General features: G+C 47.3%; 1 protein-coding gene across 1 annotated transcript; it reads right to left on the bottom strand.

Annotated features, from left to right (window-relative positions):
• Positions 1 to 2,675: 2,675 nt before the first annotated feature.
• On the bottom strand, positions 2,676 to 4,971 carry FAM170B (family with sequence similarity 170 member B). Its single transcript, XM_061196288.1, is given in 3 exon segments — positions 2,676 to 3,376; positions 3,379 to 3,432; positions 4,808 to 4,971. Coding segments are annotated over 3 exon segments (867 nt in total). The 5' UTR covers positions 4,920 to 4,971.
• Between the last annotated feature and the right edge of the window lie 9,347 nt (positions 4,972 to 14,318).

Here is a 14,318-nt window from a genome sequence, read left to right as displayed (position 1 = left end):
ATCATCTTTCCCCCTGTCTCCAGCTGCTACTACTTAATCTAAAGAAAATACAACCTGTGGAGTTGACGTTTGCTTTTCTGAATACCTTGCATCTGTCTTTATGTTAAAATTTTGCTTCTTCGTGTGATGGTTAGAGTGTAGGCTCTGGAACCAGGCTGCCTGGGTGTGAAGCCTGATTCCACTGTACACCAGCTCTATGACCTTGACAAGGTATTAGCTTACTCACCTATAAAACAGGACTAATCCTAGGACCCCCCCTCATTGGTTTGTGGAGAGCATTACATGACTTATTATTCATAAAGTGTTTAGAACAATGCTTGGCCCTTAGAATATCCATGTTTAACACATATATACACTTGTCTTTTAAAGGCTGAAATTCCAGAGCTTAGATGCCATGCCTCATTTTGTTCCCTCTGCAACTGATTTCTAAATAGAAATGTTCTCCTCCTCACCAGTGCTCACTATTTCTGGTTCAGCTGGCTCCTCTCCCTTTAGATAGTCCTTGGATTCTACCTGCCTACTGAGCTCCCTCCAACACCACAAAGCTCTTCTCAGAAGAGCTTGACAAAGTTTGGACAATTGTCCTATCCTTTTCTTTCTTCCTGAAGGTCCTCCAGCCCTATTCACAGTGAATTGAGAAAGTCTGTGACTCTGCTGCATCTTGAAAATGGTGCTGCAATATCATCCCCATGGTTGACATCCATTCCAAAATGATCCCATAGCTTCTGCTGCACTGGGACTGGTACAGAGAATGCATCTAACACAAGGCCACGGAAAGGGCCACGGTAACCACAAGTACACAGATGACCACAAATCTATCTCCATCCCGTTTAACACTCTTCAAAGCCCCAGATCCTTCTAACTAGCTCCCTTCCAAAGGTTTCTATCATAAACTGAGCTTATTCAAAAGTGGGCTCATGGGCATCCCAGCAAATCTTGTCCTTTGGTGCTCCAAAATGGAACCCACATTCACCAACCACTCAGGTAAAAAAAAAAAAACAACAACACTTGGAAGTCGTTGTGGACAACTTCCTCTCACCACCCTCATCAAACACTAGCCCAAACCTGTGATTCACATCTCCTAAATCTCTTTGAACTCACCCTGCCTACAGCTCTTCAACTGCGCCCCTTGTCACCAGTGATGCTCTCTCATCCTTTCTTGACCCTGCTCACCACAGAGATCTTTCACAAAGGCCAACCTGATTTGCTTAAAATTCCTCAGGAGCTCCTTGCAGTTTTCAGGGGAAAAAATTCAAGTTCCATCCTTTTGGCTCCCAAGCCCTACCTGACCTAACTGCCCACCTGCCTACGACAGAGAACATGAAGTTTCTCTCGTCAGGGGCTGGTTTCTCCGTATCTGGTCATGATCCAGCCTCCTCTTAGGTGGCTCTTCTTTCCCCATTTTTCTTGCATTCTCAGCCTCCCTCTCTCTTTCGGATCGTTCCCACTACATATAAACTTGCTCTCTCCCCATCTTTGCCTTTTTGTAGTTTCCTTTTGTCCAGCTAAGCCATCATTGCTTTCCTTTTTAGACAAGCTTGCCAGCACAGCTGTCTAATGTTTGTGTCCAATAGTTTTTTGTGTGTCCACTACTGCCCCATGCCCGCCTGTCCTCTGCCACCCTCAGTCCCCGGCACCGCTCTCATCACAGCCATCAGCAACCTCCATGTGCCAAATGGAAGGAAACGTTTTACCCTCAGCTCACTCCCACTCACTCTCACTTTTAACATGGCTCACCCGCTCCTAGAAACAATCTTTCTTAGTTTTAATGACTCTGAAGAAAACTCCTGTCTCACTAATTCTACCTGTCCTCCCAGCCTTTGTAAACATCAACCTCTTTGGAACGTTTTCCTTCCTCAACAACCAGCATGAGTTTGGGGGCCCTCCTCTGGGCTCCCCAAACTTCCTCTAGGTGATTCATCCCCTTGGCTTGCAATTGTCTGTCCCATCTGCCTCTCACAGCACGATTGGGGTACATGTCTCATCAGCATGCCTAACACACAGTGGGCCATCCATGTATTTTCTTGAATGAATGCAGCCCCCTGTAAGGGCAAAGAAAAATTTTGTAGCAACATTTTAAAACAGAGTTGACATATCTGAACTCATGGGTCAGCAGGACTTACCCAGCCCCCATCTCTACCTCTGGGAACCTGCTGTCTTGGGATGTCCGTGCCAGTGTGTAACCTGCAGAAATGGCAATTTCCGGTGGGTCCAGTCCAATAACATGATTCACTCAATTAGTCATTGCCTTAAACTTTGAGTTATTCAAGTTTAATCCCATTAAAATAAGACATAGAACTAAGGCCTATGATGAGTTCCTAACAATGAAAAAAATAGGGCTGATGCTTCATTTGCAGTTGGCTCTCCTGTGAGTCACGACCCGCTAGACCCAGCAGAAAAAATAAGAATTGCCTTGGCCACACGCTTGCGGGCTTCAGGTCTTGCACCCACCATCAGAAACACTTGATTCGGGTTTTGAAATGGACTCTAGTTGAAACGCTGTGCCGTTTGGAGGGTGCGTTCCCCGTCCCTTCTCACGGCCCTCCCATTTTGGCACGCTTCCTTCCCCGGCCCTCATCCTCTGTCCCTGCCCCCGTGGCTGTGGTCCTGATGGCCGGGAAAGGAGCAGCTGCGGTGCCGGAGGTGAGCGCAGGGCGGGGCACATCACCTCCAGCTCATTGCTTCTCTGACCGTGACTGTGACGGAAGCAACTTGACATGGGGTCTTGGACTTTCACTACTGTCCGAAGTGCTCTGTCCCTCCTCCTCTGGCTCTTGCTCCTGCACTTGGCCCCGGGCCCACCTTCTCTCCAGCAACTCCTTGTAAAAGATCTGGCAGCTGAAGCCCTCTTGGATGCCATTCTGGGCGTGCTCCAGCAGCACCTCCAGCGTGGGGAAGACCCGGCAGCAGGCCACACACCGCAGCCCGTGGTTGGTGGTGACCAGCCAGTCCGGGGTGGCCCGCAGCTCCTGCAGGCAGCACTCCAGGGGCACCAGCAGCTCCGTGTCGTCCGGCTCTGGGCAGGTGGTGTTCCTGCTGGCTTCCAGTTCCCAGCGCAGGTCGGTGTTGGAAGCCATCTCAAAGGAGAAGCCTTTCCGCCTCTGCCTCTTGATGAACTCTGCTTCGTGGATGCGGGGCTGCCGACTGACCGGCTCAAAGCCACAGTCGGTCTCCCAGGCCACGGTCACACCCTGCACGGCCTTCACATGGGTGTAGAAGGCGCACATGCTTTACCAGGCAGCGTCCTCGCCGCCACACATGCTGGAAGAGCAAGACTGGCACTGGGAGTAGGACTGGTACTCGGAGGAGGACCGGGACGACGGCGAGCTGCCCCAGCCCATCATGCCCCGACCCTCGCCGGAGAAGTAGATTCCTCCTCGTGGGCAACGGCCAGGCCAGGCCGCGGAGACGGCTCCTCTCTCTTAGAGGTCCCTGGGAGGCGGAAGGACATTTTCATCGGTGCTGAGGCATCCATGCCACAACCCACCTCAGGTATCCATGCCACAACCCACCTCAGGTGTCTGAAAGGATGCAGGCTCCAGGGGCCCCTGGGCAGGTACTTTCTCCTCCCTGTGCCTGTTTCCCCATAAAGCGGGGATGAAATGCCTTTCTCTTGGGGAGAGGGTAAGGATCAAAAGTATAAACAGATATATCTGAAAGTTAGGGATGTGATGACGGGGATCAAATAATGTATGAATGTAATATCCAAGGCCTCGACTAAACCCGAAAAGGCCATCAACTGCTGAATACAGACTGTGGGACACCTACCCACACAGGGCAATCCTCTTTGTTGATAAGAAAGAATAAACTACTGTTACATGCAAAACATGGATGAGTCTCTAATGCATTCTGCTAAATGAAAGAACTCAGGGTAAAAAGGTCATAGAGTATTTGATTCCATTTAGATGACATTCTAGAAAAGGCAAAAACTATAGGGAGAGAGAACAGAACAGGGGTTACCGGAAGCTAAGGGCAGCGGGGGAGCTGGCTGCAAAGGGTCACTAGGAACTTTTAGAGGGTGATGAAAATATTCTGCATCATGATCTTTGCGGTGGTTAAACAAATGTGTACATGTCAGAATTCTTCAAATTGTACACAAAATCAGTGAGGTTTGTGTATTTAAATCACAGCTCAATAAAGCCAGTTTAGAAAGCCAAACTTGGGAAGTGCTTTGGCCAGGCCACTCAGCCCAACCTTCCCCCTGGCATTTGTAACATGTCTCGTCTTCCCCCAGGGGCATCTCACCCTTTCCTTGAACATTCACTGGATCCTGTCACCATATAAGTGCTAAGTGCTTGCCACATTTTAACTCATTTAATATTAAAAAAAAGAAAAAACTAAGAAATTCCATTGTTATGATTTTTGACAAATTAAGAAACTGAGGCACAGAGCATTGAAATGATTGACGGAGCCAGAGCTGGTGCCGGTCACTCAGTCCCAAGAGCTGGTGTGACCCTTAGGTGCTGCCTACGGTCACTTCAAATTGATGTTCTAGATTAACTTTAATCTGTTTATTATAAAGGAATTTTTTACATCACTGCTGAAATCACAGAACTGACATGTCAATTCTGGTTTTTTCAAAGCACATTAAAATATATGACTAACATTTTAGGATTTCATCCTCATACCTTCTGAAATCACCTCATGTGCTCACAACAGCGGCCTCAGTCAGACCCACGTCCATTTTTATGGTCAACACAGCACTTTGGTGACAGCACCGAGGGGCAATCTGGTGCCCTCCCCTCCCCTTCCCCTCCAGGGCCACCCTCTCAGGGACACATCAGCCACACCCTTTCTTTCGACCTACCTGACCAGTGCACTTCCACGCTCTCCTCCATGGACCCTGGGCTGGCCAGGCTGAGGGTGGTCCCATCCGTTGGTGACTGCTCTCCCCTATGGTCCGTGAAGTGGCGCTTCATGATGACACCAGTGCCCAGGGACTCAGAGCTCCAGTTGTTGGGTGAGAGTTGGCTCGGGCAGTGCTGAAGCCCTCCGCTGGCCCCAGGCCGAGTGGCTGCTAGGCATCCATGGTCACTAGTCTGTTCTGTGACCCATGGCAAGGACAGAGACCCAGCCAGGATGCCAGGAGAGGCTCCCCACCAGGATCTCATTCCCTGTCGGGACCTTTCCTGCTTTGTGTATTGTCAGGGACTCAAACGTAAAGCACAGACACACACACATACAAACACATGTACACACAAATAGACATAAACACACACACATAGACACTTACACACATGTGAACACATGTATACTCATACCGACACACACATAATCACTCAGGCACACATACACTCAAACATACATAAACACACACATTTAAACACGCAGAAACATACACACATACAAATTCAGACCACATTCACTTAACCACACACATGCTCACACACGTACTATCATCACCCAACATCAAAGTGGGCCTACCTTGAACTGTGGCAGCAGCGGGTGACCTGAAATCTTGCCTCCCCCCCACTACTCCAGAGTCACCACTGCTGCCTCATTAGGGCTCTTGGAGCTCCGTGGCCTGGATCCCCAGGCGCCTCCTCAAGTCTCCCCCTTCTCTGCTCACCCTCGCTCAGCTCCAGGGACTCAAACATACCAGGGATGCTCCTGCCTCTGGGTTTTGCATCTGCCCTACCTTCTGCCAGGAGCGCCCTCCACTAGGCCCCGCATGGCTCACTCTGTCACTGCAATCTCTGCTGAAACAGCACCTATCAGAGCCACCTAGCATCCATCACCCTCAGACTCTATAACATGTGCATGTATATGCATAACAACCTCCCTGCATTCATCAGCTTCTTCCTAAACGTCAGCTCCATGAGGAGAGAGACGTCATTCATTTCCCCCTCTATATCCCTAGCATCTGGAATACATTGACACATTAACAAGCATTCTAGAGATAATTGTCAGATTAATGAATAAATAAATGATGAACACGTTGGACAGTATTTGGATGAGCTGACAGGGGCCTGCCTGCCTAGGGGAGCTGCCTTCTTTCTACCCCTCAGATCCCTGTAGCCCCAAGGCAGGCTGGTTCTCACCCCACAACTTGGAGTCCCCTCCTGCTTCTCCACCTGCACAAACCTCACTCCACACACAATCACTCTGGCACATCTTCCAGCTTGCCGTCTCTCTCTGCTCCAGGATGTCTTAGGATTTGAAGACACTTCCTCCAAAACACTTCTCCCCATATCCCCCCAACCCCTGCTCAGTCTCACCAACTCGATTCCTCTGGATCTCAAATTCTCAACAGCTCAAAAGGTGATAGATTGAAAACAATCCCAATATTCTGAAAGCAACACCAACACCACCGGCACAGCCAGCATCTAGGTATATACTCCTCTCCAGAACGAGAAGCCACTATGGAAAGGAAAATACCACAGAGCTTTACTGAGCAATGGAAGGTCACACTTGCACCTACAAAGAGACAATGTTCCCTGGCAGGAAGAGGAAACACTGCAAATGTATTCTTTCTTGCCTAATAAATTAGGAGACTTGCCTTTAAAAACAAGGGGTACTAGCACAAAAATTAAATAGATCAATGGAAGACAAAGATAGTCCAGAAAAAGATCACATGACATATTTGAATTTTTAAGAGATAAAGTAAATAACAAAAGTCTGGGAGAAAAAAAATGATGCTGAAAACTTTTATTCACTTTTAAAAAAATCAACTTTGGTATCACCTCATATAAGACAACTAAGACTATTTTTTATGGCTCTGGGGTTGCTTTTTAATTTAAAATGTTTAGAAAGAAAATGTAAGTTAACATTCGTAATTATAGGGTGGCTTTTCTAAACTTAAATGTATCAATCACAAGCATTGAGAATCTTTGTCATCTTTTTTATTATTTTTTTTAACTTTTGAATTTTTTAAATTTTTTTATACAGCAGGTTCTTATTAGTCATCAATTTTATACACATCAGTGTATACATGTCAATCTTTTTTAATTTCATTGCTAAAAAAAAAACTCACTGTTTAAATTTCCATTTCTCTGCTTTTCAGTAAAACTGAAATGAACAGTTCAGTAAAGGAAATGAACAGGCAATTCCCAGGAGAAGAAGGGCAGATGGCTGATAAACATATGAGAAGATGTTCAACCTAACTCTAGGAAGGAAACTACAAATTAAAAACACATGCTATATAGTATATTGTTTTCACCCACAAGGCAAGCAAGAATTTAAAAGATTGACAGTTGCTAAGTGCTGGTGAGAACAAAAGGAAATGAACACATTTACACTCTACTGGTAAGTGCATGACTTGCCTTTCTCAAAGGAAATTTGGTAGCACCCATTACAATTCAAAGTGGGCTCTTTCAGGGCTTCCCTGGTGGCGCAGTGGTTAAGAATCCGCCTGCCAATGCAAGGGACATGGGTTCGAGCCCTGGTCTGGGAAGATCCCACATGCCGCGGAGCAACTAAGCCCGTGAGCCACAACTACTGAGCATGCGCTCTGGAGCCCGCGAGCCACGACTACTGAGCCCGTGCGCCTAGAGCCCGTGCTCCACAACAAGAGAAGCCAACGCAATCAGAAGCCCGCGCACCGCAACGAACAGTAGCCCCTGCTCGCTGCAACTAGAGAAAGCCTGCGGTGCAGCAATGAAGACCCAATGCGACCAAAAATAAAAATGAGAATAAATAAATATTTTTTAAAAAAACGCGGGCTCTTTCAACTCAGCAATTTACTTAACACCTCCTTCCTGGGAAACGTTCACATTTTGTGTATGTGGGTGAAATAGCACATCGAGAAATATTTATTACAGTATTATCCATACTAGAAAATAAAAGGAAACTTTTCAAAGATCAAGATAAAGAAGTAGTTAAATAAATTACAACATAACCAAACTGTGGAATACTATACTGCAATAAAGAGATCTACATGTACTAATAAGTAAATCCATGTTAAGTGAAAAAAGCAAGATGTAAGGGAATTCCACTTATATTAAAACTAAATATGTATCCCCTCCCCCAAAAGCCCTAAACCAAGTCTATACTGTCTATGAATGCAAAGGCACAGAGGAGATAATCACACCTCACTGGGAACAGTGGTGACCTCAGGGAAAGGGAAAAAAATTAGGAGAGTCTATGGGAGATTGTAGGTATTTTCCAAAAATGACCACACCAGTGCTCCCATCCCATGTGCTCTTCTTACAGTGTGAAGTTGACAGTCCTCCATCGAGAGACAGGGTCCCTCTTCCTGAAGCAGAGTGGACTTTTTAACTACCTCCCACAACAGGATGTAGAGGAGTGAGGCTTGGAGACTTTCAATGCTAGGTCATAAAAGACAATATGACTTCCTCTGGGTTCTCTCTCTGTCTCTCTCTCTCTCCACTCCCCTTTGGACTCAGCCACCGTGTTGTAAGGAAGCCCAGGCCACACGGAAGTGTTCCAGCCAACAGTTCCAGCAAAGGTCCTAGCCAGCCATCAGACATGTGAATGAACCAGCCTTCAGATGATTCCAACTTCCAGCCTTTGAATCTTCCAGCTGGGGCCCCAGGCATCTCAGGGCAGAGGTAAGCCACGACCTCTGAATTCAGCCATCTCCTGCCTGAATTCCTGACCCTCAGAAACTGTGAGCATAGATTCACGCACTAATTTGGGGGCAATTTGTTACTCAGCCATAGTAATTCAGCAGACTTTGATTTTCAATGCAATGTTTAAGTATGTTCTGGTGAGACAGCTCACCGACCAGCGTCTGGACTGCAGTGCACCATCCTGGCCCAGCTGAGCACTGTGGCTCCCCCAGCACAAGTTGGGAGGAAGGCTCCCACCACCCACTGTCCATTTCCCCACTTGCTCAACCCCAGTATGCAGGTATAACAGCTTCAAAGTTGTTAGCCCTTGGGAAACTACTTTACCAACTAGAGTACAGTGTTTACACACAGTTCCTTTTGCCTTTAGCCTTATAGTTTCTAGTTGAAAACACCATTTTCCAAAGTTACTTGGGTCAGTTCCTTTTTGCCCCAGAATGTGCATATGTTCCTTCTAACCCTCTCAACAATCCCACCAGGGAGACACTATTAACCACATATTCCAGAGGGAGGTAGAGACGCCAAGGGGTTAGATGAAGTACAGGCAGGAGATAGGAGGGTGGGGTGCTGACCCCCCACCCCAGAGGCAGGGCTGCTTTGTCAGACTGTCCGATGCTGTCCCCCTCTGGCTGCTGCGCAGGGGCGGCTTAGAGCAAAGCCCCACCGAAGAGTGCCACTGTCCTTCACTTTCATGTGGGCTCTGGGCTGCTTCCAGCCACAAGAAGGCCCTCTGTCCCAGCCCTGCTTCCTGCTCCAAGCAGATGTTTAGCCAAGGCCACCCATACAGGGTTTCTGCCCTCCCTGGGGAAGAGCAGGGGCGGGGGGGTTATGGCCCAGACCCACCCAGCCCCCTACGTCCCAGCCCTCTCAGCTTTCCAGCTGGGTCTCCAGCCTCGCCAAGAACGTCATGCTCCACTGCTGAAGCTGGCAGGGTTGGTGTGCAAAACCCCAAAAGGACCAACGCAGCACTTTCTCGGAGCTCTGACTCCTGGCCAACTCATTTCACACATCACATGCGAGTCTTAAACCTCATCAAGAAGGCCTGGAGGGTTTTCCAGTCTCCACTTTTCTTCTCTTCTCAGCCCCCCCTCCCACTTCTTTTTTCTCAGCTGAGAAGAAGCTAACAGGAAATGAACCAGCCACAGCCCCAGCAGGAAGCAGAGATGCCACCTCTTGCTTCCCTTCACTTCTAACTCCAGAGATGGGCTTGTGCCACAATCTAGGCTACGGGGAGAATCAGATCATTCATCCCAGAGCCGATGAGCCTCCAGAAATAGCCTGTCCACTTGGCCAAGGAGCCTGACGTTACCTGGGGTGGTGCACCGGTCGCAGCATTTCTGTGGCTGAGCCGCTGTGTAAAGTGTTTAAAGTGGGCAACACTCCTCTCTTCACACTAGAAAATAGGGCCCCCTGAGGGGACACCAGCCACCTTGTCACTGCCTCTCTCAAAAAACTCCTATTATCAGACTTAACAACGAGGGAGGTGGGGAAGTGGTGAGTTGCCTTCGATGCTGCGGGCCAGGTATAGGGCGGCCTCCAGACTGGGAGTCCGTCCCACTGAAAGCCTATTCCCAGGAATTATTGACGGCCTCAGCCTTGTGCTAACTGTGCAGAGAAAGTGCCAGAAGATAAGTTGAGGATCAGAGTAGGGAAGTATCATCTTTCGAGTTCATTTTCTGTTGCTTCTTGTCACTATTTAAAAAGAAGTGAGTCAGTGGACCGCATAGGAAAACCCAGCCACAGAGAAACATAATACGAAGAGTTCTCCCTCAGTCTCCCCAAACAAACGGGGAAGGGAGTTTTGCTTTTGTTTTCCTTCAGACTTAATAACAGGCTGCTGCTTCTCCGTGGTTTGTTTGGAGCTGTCTCAGGGTTTTGACCTTAACCTCAGGACACCCACACAAATAGCCTAGGACTTCTCTGTCATCAGGCAGCAGGGTGAGGGACACCTGTGCGGGGCCCTCAGGCATGTCCTTGGCTGTGCTCCAGGCCCCAGAGCCCCAACCTGGCCCAGAGCCCCTCCACCCCAGCTCTGGCTCCATGGAACTGCAAAGGTTCAATGAGATTTTTGGATTCAGCAGTGTCTTTTTCCAACTTGTGTTTCCTTGGAAAGGTGACCTCAGCTGGGAGGAAGGACATCCCAGCTGAAGGCCACGCATGTGACCCAGGAGCTCTAGGATCGCAGCTGCTGGTCCCTCCCCTTGAATGTTCTTAGAGAGCCAAGCGGAGAGCTCTGGGGAAAGGGCTGAGTCTTCCTTCTCTCTATGTCCAAAATGTGCTGGCCATAGGTCACTCTGGACCCAGCTCTGAGGACATCAGCTGCTACCTCGTACTGAGTGAACCTTCTGGAAGCATGGCTCCCACATGGAGGGGGAGATCCCAGGACCCTAAAGACCAACAGTGAGTTAGCACAGTTTCTAAACGTGCTGGGCTTACTCCCATGCAGCCTTCAGCCAACATCCAAGGTATTTGCACCCTGCTGGAAAGCAGCTCACGGATCACCAGAGCAGAGCTAGGATGATTTATTTTTATCCCCATAATCAGAATGGCTATTGCAGACTCTTGTCTTAAGACTGGCTTTTCCTATCCTAGTCCTTCAGAGAAAGTGGCTCTTTTGTAAGATGATGCAGTTGCTTATTGGATGGTAGAGGTGTCCCAGGGGAAACCAGCCACTGTCTCTCCCCAACCTACCACCCAAAGCCTTGCAGCCAATCCCATGCCTTCTTCCGGGAATGCAGTGGCGGTAAGGCGGGGGATTTCTGGGAAGGCTGGATCAGGCTGCGTGAAATTCCCACAGGAAAGTTCCCAAGAAAGGAACCCAAGGCCGAGACTTAGGGGCCGGCACGTGGGGCAGCCCATTGAGCCACACCAGTCGCTGCTGGCTGACCCCCGCAGTGCGGTGAGACTGGTTCCAGCTCCCCCTCCACAGTGGGGTTTGTGTCTGTGTGTTTTCAGTGTACAAACCCTGCCTTCCTTGATTAAAATTGATTCCTAAGTATTTTATTCTTTTGGATGCTGTGTAAATGGATCTGTTTTCTTAATGTCTTTTTCAGATTGTTCATTACTGTTGTACAGAAATACGACTTTTTAAAATTCAATTTTGTTGAATTTGCTTATTAATTCAAACAGGTTTTTTGGGGGGGTGTGGATTCGTTAGGATTTTTGGTACATAAGATCATGTCATCTGCAAATAGAGCTAGTTTTACTTCTTCTTTTTCAATTTAGACACATTTTATTGCTTTTCCTTGCCTAATTGCTCTAGCAAGAACTTGAGTATTCTGTTGAATTGAAAGCTGGCATCCTTGTCTTATTCCTTATCTTCAGGGAAAGCGTTCAGCCTTTTACCATCGAGAACATTGCTGGCTTTTGTATAGGGCCTTTTTCATGTTGTGGAAGTTCCCTTCTGATCCTAGTTTACTGAGTGCTTTTATCATGAAAGGATGTTGATTTTTGTGGATTGCTTTTTCTGCATCAATTGACATGATTATGTCCCTTCATTCTATTTATGTGATGCATTACACTGCTTGATTTTCCAAATGTTGAACCACCCTTGCCTTCCCAGGTTAAATCCCATTTAGCTTTGCTGCGGTAGGCAGGCTGCTCCATGTGATCAGCATGTCCAGGTGGGTGAAGTGGAGGATCTCAGGGTCAAGGAGGCAGGACCCGGCTCTAGCACGCCCACAAGTGCACAGGGAATGGGCAGAAAGCAGCGAGATCAGTGCACCTCCTACCTGTCACCTGATCCCGCCAGCATCCTTGGCGCTATGAGCACCAATCCTGGGGAGGAAAGAGAAGCCCCGCCAGTGTTGGTGAGAAGGAGGTCAGCGCTGATTCGCTTCACAAGGGGACAGACAGCTCTCCTCTGACGCCATCCCAAGTCCACTCTGGCTGTCAGAAATTCAATAAATATGATAAAGATCGGAGGGGAGCATACATGAATTTTTTCTTATTTGCAAGAGAAGACTAAAAGGATCTGCATATTATTTAAATTTTGAGTTATAGTTTTAAATGATTCCCTAAAACTTGAAGATAACCCAGCAAATATATTATTACTTTATTAGCTACAACACATAATAGGCTATTGACATAGCACAAATTCACAGGCAGTGGTGCATGACAGTGAAATAGCGCTGTAGAGACCCCAAAACAATGTTTCATATTATTTACCTGCCTTTGTGAAAGAAGTATGACTAGCTCGTATTTGGACCACAATGTATACACAAATTCAAGTCGGCTTTTTGGAAAATGACGGGCCACGAACACTAGTAATGTGATAAGGAGCAGTCACACTGTAGGATTCACCACCCAACGCACAACAAATTAAATTGATCACAATAAAGCCAAACAAAGATAATTAAAAGGCAAGAATGGCAGCAACTGAAAACGGATCTCTCAAGACCTCAGTGATGGGGTTCTGGAAAAAAAGCCTGCTTCTCCCGCATTGCTGGGTTTCTCTCTGCACCAGACGTATGCTGGAGGAGCTTGGCAGCCCTGCATGAGAGCCAAACGTCTTAGCAGGACCCCAGACCTCAGTCCTTGCACAGCCTAATGTTGGACTATTTTAATATATAAATGCCGAACCTTTGGAACCCAAATAATTCAGATTGCCAGTTTGTTGCCCACAGCCAAATGTAAAAACTGAAGTCAGCATAACCAGGCATTATTCCTCCAGAAAGATGGAAAAGTGACTTGCATTTTTAATGAGTTCCCAGCCAAGAGGGGCATCCAGTGGTGTGCTGGGGCCACCTAGGACTGGCTAAGGAAAGCCAATGATTAAATCTTTCAAAAATTTTTGCAAGCCATTTGTGAAACACAGCCATGATCACAATTAAAATCATATAAACTTCCAGTTAAATAGATTATATTATACACAAAAGTAATAAATATTCAAAACTCATCAATTCCTAACTATTTTACTACATTTCATGACACACTGGCAGCTTGTAAGAGGGCTTGGAGGGTGGATTTACACCATGGTAATTGGCAAAGGCTAAAGTCAAGGCCTTTCCTATCCACGCCCCCCCCACCCCGGACCCCACCACCACCACCCCAGGGAGGGAGCAGGTTGTTAAACATTTACCGTTGCACCACTGGGGGCTCCTACATGCAGTTAGTGGAGCCTACAGTTCTGGCTGGGAAAACAAGCCCTTTAGGCAAATTTCCCCCAGTAATTCTAACTTTCTGGAAGTTTCCACAATAGAGGCTGTTTCTTAATCCTTCAGGGAAGTGCTCAGATCCTCCCACCTGCATGTGGGTCACAGTGTAGAAAAAGCACTTACTCCCACCATCATTTCATGATTCTCACAGCAACCTAGACATGTGGGCAAAGGAGTATCCTTTCCCCATCAACATGAAGAAACAGCCTTGGAGCAGTGGGTGCGGTTTCCTGGGGTCACACAGCCTGTGGGAGGGGAATCCAGCTTTCTTAGCTAGATTAGCTAGATCAGATGGACACATTTTAGCTTTAAAAAAAGAATTAAATAAACACAAGGTCCAGAACTGGTATACTGGTTAGAAATATTAATTGAAACAAATGTTCTGCCAATATGTAGCAACAACTTTAAACCTGTGATACCCTCAGTCTCAGCAATCTCGCTTCTAGAACTTTATCTTTGAGGAAGTTAACAGTATGCCAAGATTTCTCTGGCCTATTTTCAATACGGTGTTATTTATACGCACAAACTCGGAAGCAACCAGTGTCCCAAGCAAGGAGGTTCAATTGATTGGGTTACATCAGCCTCACCTGGGAATTTGTTAGAAATGCAGATTCTTGGGTTCCACCCCAGTACA

The sequence above is a fragment of the Eubalaena glacialis genome, chromosome 1 (genome assembly GCF_028564815.1).
Source record: "Eubalaena glacialis isolate mEubGla1 chromosome 1, mEubGla1.1.hap2.+ XY, whole genome shotgun sequence".
Taxonomy (NCBI): Eukaryota; Metazoa; Chordata; class Mammalia; order Artiodactyla; family Balaenidae; genus Eubalaena; species Eubalaena glacialis.
The sequence above is the reverse complement of the archived record's forward strand: the minus strand, read 5'-3'. Positions and strand labels throughout refer to the sequence as shown.